The sequence below is a fragment of the Martes martes genome (genome assembly GCF_963455335.1).
Source record: "Martes martes genome assembly, chromosome: 12".
NCBI lineage: Eukaryota > Metazoa > Chordata > Mammalia > Carnivora > Mustelidae > Martes > Martes martes.
In genome coordinates this window covers 60,405,646-60,417,813 of record NC_137900.1, presented here as the reverse complement: position 1 = coordinate 60,417,813, position 12,168 = coordinate 60,405,646, and the positions used below count along the sequence as shown (strand labels likewise).

Genomic DNA, 12,168 nt, shown 5'->3' with positions numbered 1-12,168 from the left:
TGGCTTCAAGGGGGCCCCTCCTCCTGTTCCCACCCCACTAGGACACCATGGAGTACAGGAAGAAACAGAGGCCCCTGAAAATCCGTATGCTCGACGGAACCGTGAAGACTATCATGGTGGATGACTCTAAGACTGTCACCGACATGCTCATGACCATCTGTGCCCGCATTGGTAAGGGGTCTCGGGGGTGCTGAGGGCACGGGAATGGAGGCTCCCGCTCCGCTAGAGAACACAGATGTGGTGCCTGGGGTGCCACTGACCCCTCCCCCTCCCCCTCCCCCAGGCATCACCAACCATGATGAATATTCGCTGGTGCGAGAGCTGATGGAAGAGAAAAAGGAGGAGGTGACAGGGACCTTACGGAAGGACAAGACACTGCTGCGAGATGAAAAGAAGATGGAGAAACTAAAGCAGAAGTTGCACACAGATGATGAGTGTAAGTAGAAATCGAAAAAAGAGGGCCCTGGAAATGGTTGGGGTTGGGGGAGCAGGGGGGGCTGTTCATTTGTTAGTTATGGAGAATCTGCTTTTGCGAGGCACCATTTGAGACGCAGGCTGCATCAGTAATAAAACAAAGTCTTACACTCGTGGAACTTCTCGGTGAGGGAAGGTTGGAGACAAAGAGCAAAGAGCAGACAAGGCAGGCGCCCTAGGGACTCGGCATTGAGGAGACTGTGTGTGTCTCAGTGAACTGGCTGGACCATGGCCGCACGCTGAGGGAACAGGGAGTAGAGGAGCACGAGACGCTTCTGCTGCGGAGGAAGTTCTTCTACTCAGACCAGAATGTGGACTCCCGGGACCCCGTACAGCTGAACCTTCTTTATGTGCAGGTGTGGAGAGGATTTCCCTGGGGTAGGGGAGGTAGGGAGAGGGGGTGGAAGCATAGCGAGGGGTATCCCCACACCCACACCCAACACCCGCCGCCTTGTGTTCTCCAGGCACGAGATGACATCCTCAATGGCTCCCACCCTGTCTCCTTCGACAAGGCCTGTGAGTTTGCTGGCTTCCAGTGCCAGATCCAGTTTGGGCCCCACAATGAGCAGAAGCACAAGGCTGGCTTCCTCGAGTGAGTGACCCACATCCCACACCCTGTCAGGGCCCAGGACTCACTGGGCCCAACAGCCTTGCCCCCCTCCCAGGCTTTCTCTCTCTGTTCCTCTTCCGATGCACCAGGGTTTGACCCACACGGGTCCCTTTTTTGCTGCCGTCAGCTGTTTGTCTCCTTGCTGGCCCCATGTGGAACACGAACGTAGCCCAGAATCTCTGCCTCTGCCCCACACCTCTCAAGCAAGCATGTAGCCTCTCTGAGATTCTCTGAAGAATTGTACTGTAGTAGCCAGAGGAAAACAGAACATTTCTCCTCATAGGGAACACAGGCTTAGAAAGCTTCATGAGTCTCATCCACCAATACTCCTCAGAATGTGGAGAGTGCAGCGTGGCTTGCTTGGCTTCCTCCATGCATGGTCATCCTCCTCCTGAACTCCTTCTGCTCTTGGTTCCCTGCAGTAGTGCTCTAGACCCTCTTTCCCTCAGGGACTGAGCCTGCAACTCAGGTTCCCCCAGTCCCTCTCCCTGTAGGGAGAGACATGGGCTGCACTCAGGAGCTCATGCTAGGCCTTCTCGACTTCATGGATAATCCCAACTCTGTTCCCTTGAGCCTTCCTTCTCCCTGAAGATAACACTGTCCTAGACATTTCCTCACACCCCCAGGCCTACAGTCCATGGCCCACATATCCCTGATGCTGTCCACTACATGCTGACCCTCCCTTTTCTGGTGTAGCCTGAAGGACTTCCTGCCCAAGGAGTATGTGAAGCAGAAGGGAGAGCGTAAGATCTTCCAGGTGAATGGGGGTCGGGGAAAGTGCTGGGGATGCCCTGGGAGCTTTGCTGCTTAATCCTACTGACTGAATGGACCCCGCCCCTTCTTTGTCTCCTCCCACCCCGGTTCCACCCACCAAGCTGTTCTTCCACCTCTCCTGTGCTGAGGAAGCCAAAGACCTGGGCTCGATCACTGCATTTGCTGTGGAATTCAATTTAATATTCTTGTTTTCTTTTCTTTGCCTCTAACATGAGATGACAGTACCTTCCCTGGGTAGGATTGATAGGAGAATCAAATGAGATAGTATGCCTCAAATTACTGTGAAAAGTATATCTTTGTACAAATGTGTTATCCCCACTTCTTGAATACTCAGCCAAAAAGCGATCTATTTGACCTTCTACTTCTTATCTGTTTGTTTCCAGAACATCTGCAAGTTCTTTAACTGTATCCCCTGAATTGTCGCTTCTGCGTATCCTTCATCAGCCCCCAACCCGTCACCCTCTAATTTCTCATATCCTGCACCCCCTAACCTTTCCTGTGTCCCCCATAATATGCTTCCATTGTAGTTAACGTCACAACTCCTTGTCTGTGACACTGTCCACCCACATTCTGCTAAACGTTTTTTCCCGTTTCCTGCTCTCAGGCACACAAGAATTGTGGACAAATGAGTGAGATCGAGGCCAAGGTGCGCTACGTGAAGCTAGCCCGTTCTCTCAAGACATATGGTGTCTCCTTCTTTCTTGTCAAGGTGGGCTACAGACCCTTCTAACTATCCTCCTCAGTCCTGCTCTTTCCTTTCCCCTCAAAGTCTGGCCCTGCCTTTGGTCACATTTTCCATCATTCCTACAAGTCCCATTCTCTGCCTTGCTCTGACCTTGTGAAAACTTGCCCTGTTGTCAGCCCTTTGCCACCACTTGGCTCCCAACCCTGTGTTTTCCCTCTAGGAGCTTGTCCCAGCTCCATCTAGATACCCAGTTTAGCTCTCCCCGTGCTCCTCAACAACCCCTTGTGGTCCAGATCTGATCTGCTCATTCACTCGCTATGGCCTCTAGCCACAGTACCAATGACAACCTCTGCCTCACAGGAAAAGATGAAAGGAAAGAACAAGCTGGTGCCCAGGCTTCTGGGCATCACTAAGGAGTGTGTGATGCGAGTGGACGAGAAGACCAAGGAAGTGATCCAGGAATGGAGCCTCACCAACATCAAACGCTGGGCTGCCTCTCCCAAGAGCTTCACCCTGGTGAGTCTGGGAGCCTAGAGGGGAAGGTGCTTTGGAATTTCCAGGCGGGGGCAGCTGCAGAGGTCTCTCCCTTCCCTTGGGATAGTGCAGTGTGTGTGACTCCAGAAAAAGGGAGAATTTTCTAACGATTACAGGACCATGGAGATCAGAGTAGAGAAGAAGCTTTCCTGGAGAATAAGCGATGCTAAAATGAAGTTGTCTAAAAAATCAACAGGACAGGGGCGCCTGGGTGGCCCAGTGGGTTAAGCCTCCACCTTCAGCTCAGGTCATGATCCCAGGGTCCTGGGATCGAACCCCGCATCGGGCTCTCTGCTCGGGCAGGGAGCCTGCTTCCCCCCGACCCTGCCTGCCTCTCTGCCTACTTGTGATCTCTGTCAAATAAATCAATAGAATCTTTAAAAAAAATCATCTAAAAAAAAATCAAGAGGACAGGAACTGTCACCAGCAAGCTGAGCTCACAGAATACTTGAGGAGAGGGAAGGAAAAGGTGGTAGAAAGAAAAGATAAGCCCCATGGGGGCGCCTGGGTGGCTCAGTGGGTTAAACCTCTGCCTTCAGCTCAGGTCCTGATCTCAGGGTCCTGGGATCGAGCCCCGCATCAGGCTCTCTGCTCAGCGGGGAGCCTGCTTCCCCCCTCTCTCTCTGCCTGCCTCTCTGCCTACTGTGATCTCTCTCTCTCTGTCAAATAAATAAATAAAATATTTAAAAAAAAAAAAAAAAGAAAGAAAAGATAAGCCTCCTCTCTTTGAGCAGGAACTATATAGTAGTTTCCCCCCCGGCTTTATATTTTCGTGTGCTGGATTGGAAACTGATACCACCTTGATAAAGTGCCCCAGTGAGGGGATGAGAATTTCTTAAAGGCTATTTTTCCATTTTGGATACTAGTGCTAACCCTCAGTTGTTGTCAGTGATAAATGTTTGTCTTCCCAACTTTATAATCGGGGAGAGAAAAGAGATTTCATGGATGGCATGCATGTGAACTATGCAGCACAAAGACTCTTCTCAGAAATAAAGTGTTGCCCTCCAGGGAGGAAAAGAAAGAGGAAATTAAAGGGTGGGCTTCTCCCCAGAGAGCTGTTGGCAGGGGAAGCCCTCACCAGCTCATCCGTGGGGCTCCTATCCTACCCTTTTCCATCCTGGGTAGATGCTGGCTCTCCCACCAAGCCCCCACCTTGTCACCCTAGGATTTCGGGGACTACCAAGATGGCTACTACTCAGTACAGACGACGGAAGGAGAGCAGATCGCACAGCTCATCGCTGGCTACATTGATATCATCCTTAAGAAGGTGCCCACCTCAGCCTTTTCCTTATCTTCCCCCACCTTTTACCCAAGCCAGTCCTTTCAAAGTGGGGCACCAGGTTCTGGAAAAAGGCTGACTAGGGGAAAGAAGCAGCTACCTTTTCCCTGCCTCTTTTCTTTAATTGTTGTTCCTTTTTCCTTCCTACAGAAAAAAAGCAAGGATCACTTTGGGCTGGAGGGAGATGAGGAGTCTACGATGCTGGAGGACTCAGTGTCCCCCAAAAAGTACGAAGGGAGCTAGGCTGATCCCGTCCATCGGGGGCAGGGATGGCAGGGCCTGACTCCAACGACTGCTGAGGGGTGGGAAATCCCTAGGACGGTTCTTTAACCAGTCACAGGCTCTCCTAAGACCTCACCTGCCCCACTAGACTCTAGGACCTGCAAAGGTAGTAGAGCTGGGTGGGAAGGGGGTGAGAGCACAGAGTCCTCTGAGTCCTTCCCGGGGTGTCCCCTTCTAGGTCAACAGTGCTGCAGCAGCAGTATAACCGAGTGGGGAAGGTGGAGCATGGCTCTGTGGCCCTGCCCGCTATCATGCGCTCCGGAGCCTCTGGGCCTGAGAATTTCCAGGTGGGCAGCATGCCACCGGCCCAGCAGCAGATCACCAGTGGCCAGATGCACCGAGGACACATGCCCCCTCTGGTAAGAGTGTGCTGCCAACAGGGGGCTAAGCCATTCTCCCCCTGTCAGCGGGGCCCAGCCAGGAGTTAGGCAGTCTTTCCCCACATCCCTGTTTGTATTCCTGTCCCTAGCCTCGAGTTCTTTACCTTCTCTTGCCTCTAAGCATTCCATTTCTCCTGCCCTTGTGTTGCAGACGTCAGCCCAGCAGGCGCTCACTGGGACCATCAACTCCAGCATGCAGGCTGTGCAGGCTGCCCAGGCCACTCTGGATGACTTTGACACTCTGCCCCCTCTGGGCCAGGATGCTGTGAGTATGGGAGGAAGGAGCGGCCAGAGGTGCTGAGGCCGGGACTCCCTGGAGGGATGGGGGTTGACCAAACCAGGACAGACCCTGAGCTTTGCTTCTCTGTCTCTCCCTCGCAGGCTTCTAAGGCCTGGCGTAAGAACAAGATGGATGAATCAAAGCATGAGATCCACTCCCAGGTAGATGCCATCACGGCCGGTACTGCCTCCGTGGTGAACCTGACCGCAGGTAAGCCGGGCGCCAGGCTCTCCATGTGGTGGGGAGGGGGAGGAAGAATGTGTGCGACGCAAGTGTGATGGCTCTGGGTGGGACCACACCTTGACTCATGGAAGAGACCGTGTGCGTGTACGTCTGGCTCTGGATGTGTGTATGACTAACGCCTCTGACTGTGCGCCTCCCCCGCCCATCGTCTGGCCTGCCCGCCTCTCACTCATACTCCTCTTCCTCGTCCTCCCTCAGGGGACCCTGCAGAGACAGACTACACAGCGGTGGGCTGTGCGGTCACCACCATCTCCTCCAACCTCACGGAGATGTCCCGCGGCGTGAAGCTGCTGGCGGCGCTGCTTGAGGATGAAGGCGGCAGTGGCCGGCCCTTGCTGCAGGCCGCCAAGGGCCTCGCCGGGGCAGTGTCCGAGCTGCTGCGCAGTGCCCAGCCTGCCAGTGCTGAGGTCAGGGGCCACGGGCTGGCACCAGGGCAGAGAGCCCAAAGGAGAAGGGGGCAGTCCAGGCTGTGGGGTGGAGTCAGGGGACCCGTGGGCCTGTAGGACTCAGGGGCATGTGGGCAGGGATTGGGCAGCTTCTGACTGGTGTCCACTCTCCACAGCCCCGTCAGAACCTGCTGCAAGCAGCTGGGAACGTGGGCCAGGCCAGTGGGGAGCTGTTGCAGCAAATTGGGGAGAGTGATACTGACCCCCACTTCCAGGTTAGTGACTTACCCAACCCCTAGAGCATAAGCTTCTTGGAGGTAATCTCTGACCCTGAATCTAGCTCCTAATCCTGTTCCTACAAATCAATGTCTCAGAGCCAGTCTGAGCCTCTCTTTGCAGGGAATGACACTGGGAACCTCCAGTCCCTTTTTTAGGGGATGAGAATTCAGAATTCCTGAGTCCAAACTAAATCTACTAGTTGACATTTGGCCGATTGATATTTTGTAGCCACTTGTCATCTTTTCCTTCCCCATATATAGCCCTTGTCCCAACTTAACATGCTGAAACCCCCTCCATGCCACCCTGAGGACACCATTCCTCTAGCTGCCCCCTTCCCCACCCCATGCCGGTTTTCTCAGCTGACTTGTTATCCTGGATTTCCCACGCAGATATGTGCACCCAGAGGGGCTGGGGCTCGATCTCCCCACGATACCCCCACGGTAACGGCCTCTGGCCTGGGCCTTCCCAGCTTTGTCCTCTCTGAGCCGCATACACTCGCTCTGCACCTCTCCCCCAACCTCCTAGGGGAGCAGAACATGATGGGAGATGGGTAGGCATGTCAAAGGCAGGGCTAAGAAAAATGGGATCAGGGAGGGTTGTACGGGGTCTCGTACTCCAGGGTGACGGCTTCCAACCAAGATTGAGAAGAAATGAAGGAAAGAAGCTGGGGGTGGGAGGGACCCCAAGGGGTACCTCTCTCCATCCCACTGTAACACCACTGCCCTTCCCTCCCCATCACCATCCGAGTGTATCCGCCTCATGCATTTCTCCCTTTGGTGTAGGCTCTGTTTCTCCCGGTGTAGGTTTGTTCCTTGGTGGGGGTTCTGTTCTACTGGGTGCTCGAGGCAGGGGCTTGGGGTATCTTGTGGTTGCTTCTGCATATACTGTCCTATGATTGGAGTCAGTGGGAATAATGAAACAGCTTATGCCTCTGAGAAGGGTCCCTGGATCCCAAGCCCGATCTCAAGCCCTGCTGACAGCTGTTTCCTCACAGGATGTACTAATGCAGCTAGCCAAGGCCGTGGCAAGTGCCGCAGCTGCCTTGGTCCTCAAGGCCAAGAGTGTAGCCCAGCGGACAGAGGACTCCGGGCTCCAGACCCAGGTCATTGCTGCAGCAACACAGTGTGCCTTGTCCACCTCTCAGCTGGTGGCCTGTACCAAGGTGAGCCCCACAGGTGGCGCTAGCCTGTGCTGCGGGGTGATGGTGCCGCACACCAGAGCCTCTCGCTTCACCTCTTCGGCTCCTCCTTACCTCTCCCAGTGACTGCCGCACACACCACAAACACCCCACCTCTCGACTCCTTTCCACGGCCTTCGTCTCTCACGTGCGGTTTGCCGGCAGGTGGTGGCGCCTACGATCAGCTCACCCGTCTGCCAGGAGCAGCTGGTGGAGGCCGGACGCCTGGTGGCCAAAGCCGTGGAGGGCTGTGTGTCCGCCTCGCAGGCAGCCACAGAGGATGGGCAGCTGCTGCGGGGGGTAGGAGCAGCGGCCACCGCTGTCACCCAGGCCCTGAATGAGCTGCTGCAGCACGTGAAGGCCCACGCCACGGGGGCCGGGCCTGCTGGCCGTTACGACCAGGCCACTGACACCATCCTCACCGTCACCGAGAACATCTTCAGTTCCATGGGTGATGCTGGTAAGGACGCCACTCCCGGGGAGACCACAAACCCCTATGAGGCTCCTTGAGCCCAGTGGACATTGCCTTGCAGACCCGCTACCTCCCCCTAAGGACTCAGCACAGTAGGCTAGGTGTTCAGTATCTCTGAAGCCTTCAGTTTCTCCTCTGTAAAGCAGGAATATGATCCCTGTTCTGCCTTCTTTGGTGCCTTTAGAAAATACGCAGAAATGTATACAAACACAGCTGGAAGTTGGAAGGTGGCATTATTAAGAGATAGCCTTCCCCACTCCACCCTGCCCGCTCACCCCTAAAAGCCTTCGCAAGAACTATCTTATCTTCTCAAGACTATTTGCTGAAAATAGCCATTATAGACCATCTTCCTTCCCATGAAAGCCCACCAGGAAATCTCCCTCTCCAAGATCCTAAACATTAACTCCAGGGGAATCACTTCTCTTTAACTCTTCTCTTTTTTTTTTTTTTTTTTTCTTTAACTCTTCTCAAGGGCACGGTCTACCTTGTCTGCGCCCTTTCCCCCCACCCCTGGCACCCTCGGAGTGTCTCTGGCTTCCTTACCTGACTGTGTCCTGTCCTCTCAGGTGAGATGGTACGACAGGCCCGCATCCTAGCCCAAGCCACCTCTGACCTGGTCAATGCCATCAAGGCCGACGCTGAGGGGGAGAGCGACCTGGAGAATTCCCGAAAGCTATTAAGCGCCGCTAAGATCCTGGCTGACGCCACGGCCAAGATGGTGGAGGCTGCCAAGGTACAAAGCCTTCTGTGCACAATCCCAGACTGAGACCTGAAAGGAAGTAGAAAGGTCCAGAGGGGTCACCCTTTCCTGATGGGAGAGACCCAGGAAAAGCAGGGAATACATGAGAACAAAGAGAAGCGCTCAAGAAGTAAATGCGTCCCAGGCATCCAGTGGATGGCGGCCCAGGCTTCGAGCCAGCATTCCGCTGCCCGTTTTTCTTCCCCCAAGTCCAAAGTCTGCTGTCCTTACTTTCCCCTACTTTGCTACCTGCTTCCTGGTGTCTCCTGGAAATGCACAGAAGCATTCAGTCCTCAGCAAGGCAGGGGTACACAGACGCAGGGTGCAGAAGACTGTCAGGAAGAAGCCAAGAAGCTCTCACACTCCCTGGGCTGTGGCATTCTTCAGCTCGCAGGAGTAACCAGGTCCCCTGATGCGGTTTTTGAGATCCCAGCTCTAAACTTTGCCCCCCCATCCCAGAGAGCCCTCCTCACCCCCATTTGCTAGTGGCATCTTGTGGGGAGTAGGGAAAGACACATGGCTCCTTCCCCCAAGAGGGACAGAAGCAATAGTTCCACCTAAAGAGGGTCCAAAGTGAATCCAGGGCCCCCCTACACCTCCCTCTTGCCTGCCCGAGGCAGCTCATCCCAGCTGCGGTTACCTTTAGCGTGGAGAGTTAGAAATGACTTGAGGAAAATGTTTGAGTCTGGAGGGGTCCGAGCAGAGCTTATTTGGGGTGCACAGGGACACTGAGTGAGGACTGTCTTTCTGCTTCTCTCAGGGAGCAGCCGCCCACCCTGACAGTGAGGAGCAGCAGCAGCGGCTGCGGGAGGCGGCCGAGGGGCTGCGCATGGCGACCAATGCGGCTGCTCAGAACGCCATCAAGAAGAAGCTGGTGCAGCGCCTGGAGGTGAGGCTGGGAGGGGAACGTGGAGCAAGGGTGTGGGCGCCATGGGAGGAATGACGCCGGGAGGGAGGGACGTACAGAGAGAGTCTCGAGCAGCATCTCCTCATGGGCTAGCACAGCCAGGGTGGACCAGAGGCTGAGTAGGGCATTGCCTGGGCCTTGTCCTAATGCTCTGTCCTCACAGCACGCAGCCAAGCAGGCTGCGGCCTCAGCCACACAGACCATCGCGGCAGCCCAGCACGCAGGCTCCACCCCCAAGGCCTCTGCCGGCCCCCAGCCACTGCTGGTGCAGAGCTGCAAGGTGAGACTCAGTGGGAGGAGGTGAGGAGGTGTGGGAGGAGGGACTTTCCCCTCCCCGGTCTGTGGCAAGGCGGCTCTCATGATGTTTTCCCCCACAGGCTGTGGCAGAACAAATTCCACTGCTGGTGCAGGGCGTCCGAGGGAGCCAGGCTCAGCCTGACAGTCCCAGTGCTCAGCTGGCCCTCATTGCTGCAAGCCAGAGCTTTCTGCAGGCAAGGCACCCTCTCCCATGTCTCAGACAAGACCCTTCCCACCCTCTGAGCCCCCGAGATCGCCTACAGTTTAAAGCTCCATCAATAAGCTCCTTCCCGGATGGAGCCACAGCAGTCCCCATGCCCTCACCAGCATCAGTCCATGTATCCAAGCAGATGGTACATTCATCTGCCCACCTGTTTCCCAACAGCCAGGTGGGAAGATGGTGGCTGCTGCGAAGGCATCAGTGCCAACAATCCAGGACCAGGCTTCGGCCATGCAGCTGAGTCAGTGTGCTAAAAATCTTGGTACTGCTTTGGCGGAACTTCGCACCGCTGCCCAGAAGGTATGGGAGCTGGCGGCTTTGGAAAGTGAGGGGAGGGGCGCCGAGGGCACAGTCAGTTAAGCATCTGACTCTTGATTTCGGCTCAGATCATGATCTCAGGCTCATGAGATCAGGCCCCACATCAGGCTCCACGCTCAGCTTAAGTTTCTCTCTCCCTCTCTCCCTCCCTGCTATATGTGCATGCCCATATGTATGCTCTCTTTCTCAAATAAGTAAATCTTAAAAAAAAGAAAAAAAGAAAGAAAATGAGGCTGGAGTTCTGGGATGATGGGGAGTCTGCAGAACCACCTAAAACAGGTAATTGTGTAACCTGGGGCATCACTGAGACACAGCAGTACCTCCTGTATCCAAAACCCCTTATCATTGTAGGCTCAGGAAGCGTGTGGACCTTTGGAAATGGATTCTGCCCTAAGTGTGGTACAGAATCTAGAGAGAGACCTGCAGGAAGTGAAGGCAGCAGCTCGAGATGGCAAGCTTAAACCCTTACCTGGAGAGACTGTAAGTATTCTTAATACTTCTTGGGTGCCTGGGTGGCTCAGTCAGTTAAGCGTCTGTCTTCAGCTCAGGTCATGATCCAAAGGTCCTGGGATCGAGCCCTACATCGGGCTCCTTGCTCAGTGGGAAGCTGCTTCTCCCTCTGCCTGCTGTACCCCCTGCTTGTGTACGCTCTCTCTCTCACTCTCACTCTTTCTCTGTCAAATAAATAAATAAAATCTTATTTAAAAAAAAAAAAACAACCCTCATTCTTAATTAAACGCTGAGGTTTTCTTTCCCACCTGCACTCCAGAGCTGCCCAAAACCTTCATTTAAACTGCCAGCTGATCCGAACTAGCTTCTCAAGGTCCCATTTCCCAGTTCTTTCTGCCTCTGAGTCTCCCACCTCATCCCTAGATGGAGAAATGTGCCCAGGACCTGGGTAACAGCACCAAAGCTGTGAGCTCTGCCATTGCCCAGCTGCTGGGGGAGGTCGCCCAGGGCAATGAGAATTATGCAGGTATGTGGAGGGGCAGGGGAACAGGAGCTGAAGGAGGGATGGCGCTAACCAAGGAAGCCATGGGGATCGAGGCCTGGCAGTAAAGGCACCTTTTCCCTTCATCTGCCCAGGGATCGCAGCTCGGGACGTGGCAGGTGGGCTGCGATCCCTGGCCCAGGCTGCTCGGGGTGTAGCTGCCCTGACGTCAGATCCTGCAGTGCAGGCCATTGTGCTTGACACCGCCAGCGACGTTCTGGACAAGGCCAGCAGCCTCATCGAGGAAGCAAAAAAGGCAGCCGGCCATCCCGGGGACCCTGAGAGCCAGCAGCGGCTTGCCCAGGTCAGGTCTGGGGAAGAGGCCACTTACCCCATGGCCCAGCCTGACTGGAGCTGAGTCTCACCCACACTGATAGGCCCCTTCCCAGGTCTGCTCTTGACAACTCCTGTCTGGATTCCATCGTTTCCCTCAGTATTGGGACGAGGGTCTCAGTCAGCCTGAGGCAGGGGCCTCACTGAACACTGGGTTCGAGACAGTTTGATCACTATCACTTGACACCTTAACTTCAGCCCCTTCTGCTGCATACCCCCTTTCCTCTTCACTTTTGGAAGCAGTAGGACATGTCCCCATGAGTAGAGGAGGGGCTTTCCCAAATTGTTTCCATTTTGACAACGCCTGTCTCCTTTTCCACCTCAGGTGGCTAAAGCAGTGACCCAGGCCCTGAACCGCTGTGTCAGCTGCCTGCCTGGCCAGCGAGATGTGGACAATGCCCTGCGAGCAGTGGGAGATGCCAGCAAGCGACTCCTGAGTGACTCGGTAGGAAGACCAAGGGTGTGGGGGGCACGTAGGAGCTGAAGAACTCCCAAGCTTCTCCTTCCA

General features: G+C 54.9%; 1 protein-coding gene across 2 annotated transcripts in view; it reads left to right on the top strand.

Moving 5' to 3' along the window:
- Nucleotides 1–12,168, top strand: part of TLN1 (talin 1) — a 33,478-nt gene that overhangs the window by 7,571 nt on the left and 13,739 nt on the right. The window contains exons 4-29 of one of the 2 annotated variants that reach the window (XM_080820110.1): nucleotides 42–171; nucleotides 284–436; nucleotides 688–830; nucleotides 939–1,066; nucleotides 1,781–1,841; nucleotides 2,463–2,567; nucleotides 2,904–3,059; nucleotides 4,243–4,344; nucleotides 4,507–4,583; nucleotides 4,817–4,997; nucleotides 5,170–5,283; nucleotides 5,400–5,508; nucleotides 5,740–5,948; nucleotides 6,104–6,202; nucleotides 6,596–6,646; nucleotides 7,201–7,368; nucleotides 7,549–7,843; nucleotides 8,422–8,588; nucleotides 9,355–9,483; nucleotides 9,665–9,781; nucleotides 9,879–9,992; nucleotides 10,184–10,318; nucleotides 10,688–10,816; nucleotides 11,210–11,312; nucleotides 11,423–11,631; nucleotides 11,986–12,105. In XM_080820110.1, coding sequence (XP_080676236.1) covers nucleotides 42–171; nucleotides 284–436; nucleotides 688–830; nucleotides 939–1,066; nucleotides 1,781–1,841; nucleotides 2,463–2,567; nucleotides 2,904–3,059; nucleotides 4,243–4,344; nucleotides 4,507–4,583; nucleotides 4,817–4,997; nucleotides 5,170–5,283; nucleotides 5,400–5,508; nucleotides 5,740–5,948; nucleotides 6,104–6,202; nucleotides 6,596–6,646; nucleotides 7,201–7,368; nucleotides 7,549–7,843; nucleotides 8,422–8,588; nucleotides 9,355–9,483; nucleotides 9,665–9,781; nucleotides 9,879–9,992; nucleotides 10,184–10,318; nucleotides 10,688–10,816; nucleotides 11,210–11,312; nucleotides 11,423–11,631; nucleotides 11,986–12,105 — 3,504 coding nt within the window. The remainder of the gene's footprint in view (nucleotides 1–41; nucleotides 172–283; nucleotides 437–687; nucleotides 831–938; nucleotides 1,067–1,780; nucleotides 1,842–2,462; nucleotides 2,568–2,903; nucleotides 3,060–4,242; nucleotides 4,345–4,506; nucleotides 4,584–4,816; nucleotides 4,998–5,169; nucleotides 5,284–5,399; nucleotides 5,509–5,739; nucleotides 5,949–6,103; nucleotides 6,203–6,595; nucleotides 6,647–7,200; nucleotides 7,369–7,548; nucleotides 7,844–8,421; nucleotides 8,589–9,354; nucleotides 9,484–9,664; nucleotides 9,782–9,878; nucleotides 9,993–10,183; nucleotides 10,319–10,687; nucleotides 10,817–11,209; nucleotides 11,313–11,422; nucleotides 11,632–11,985; nucleotides 12,106–12,168) is intronic. The other variant, XM_080820111.1, reaches the window with a different exon arrangement.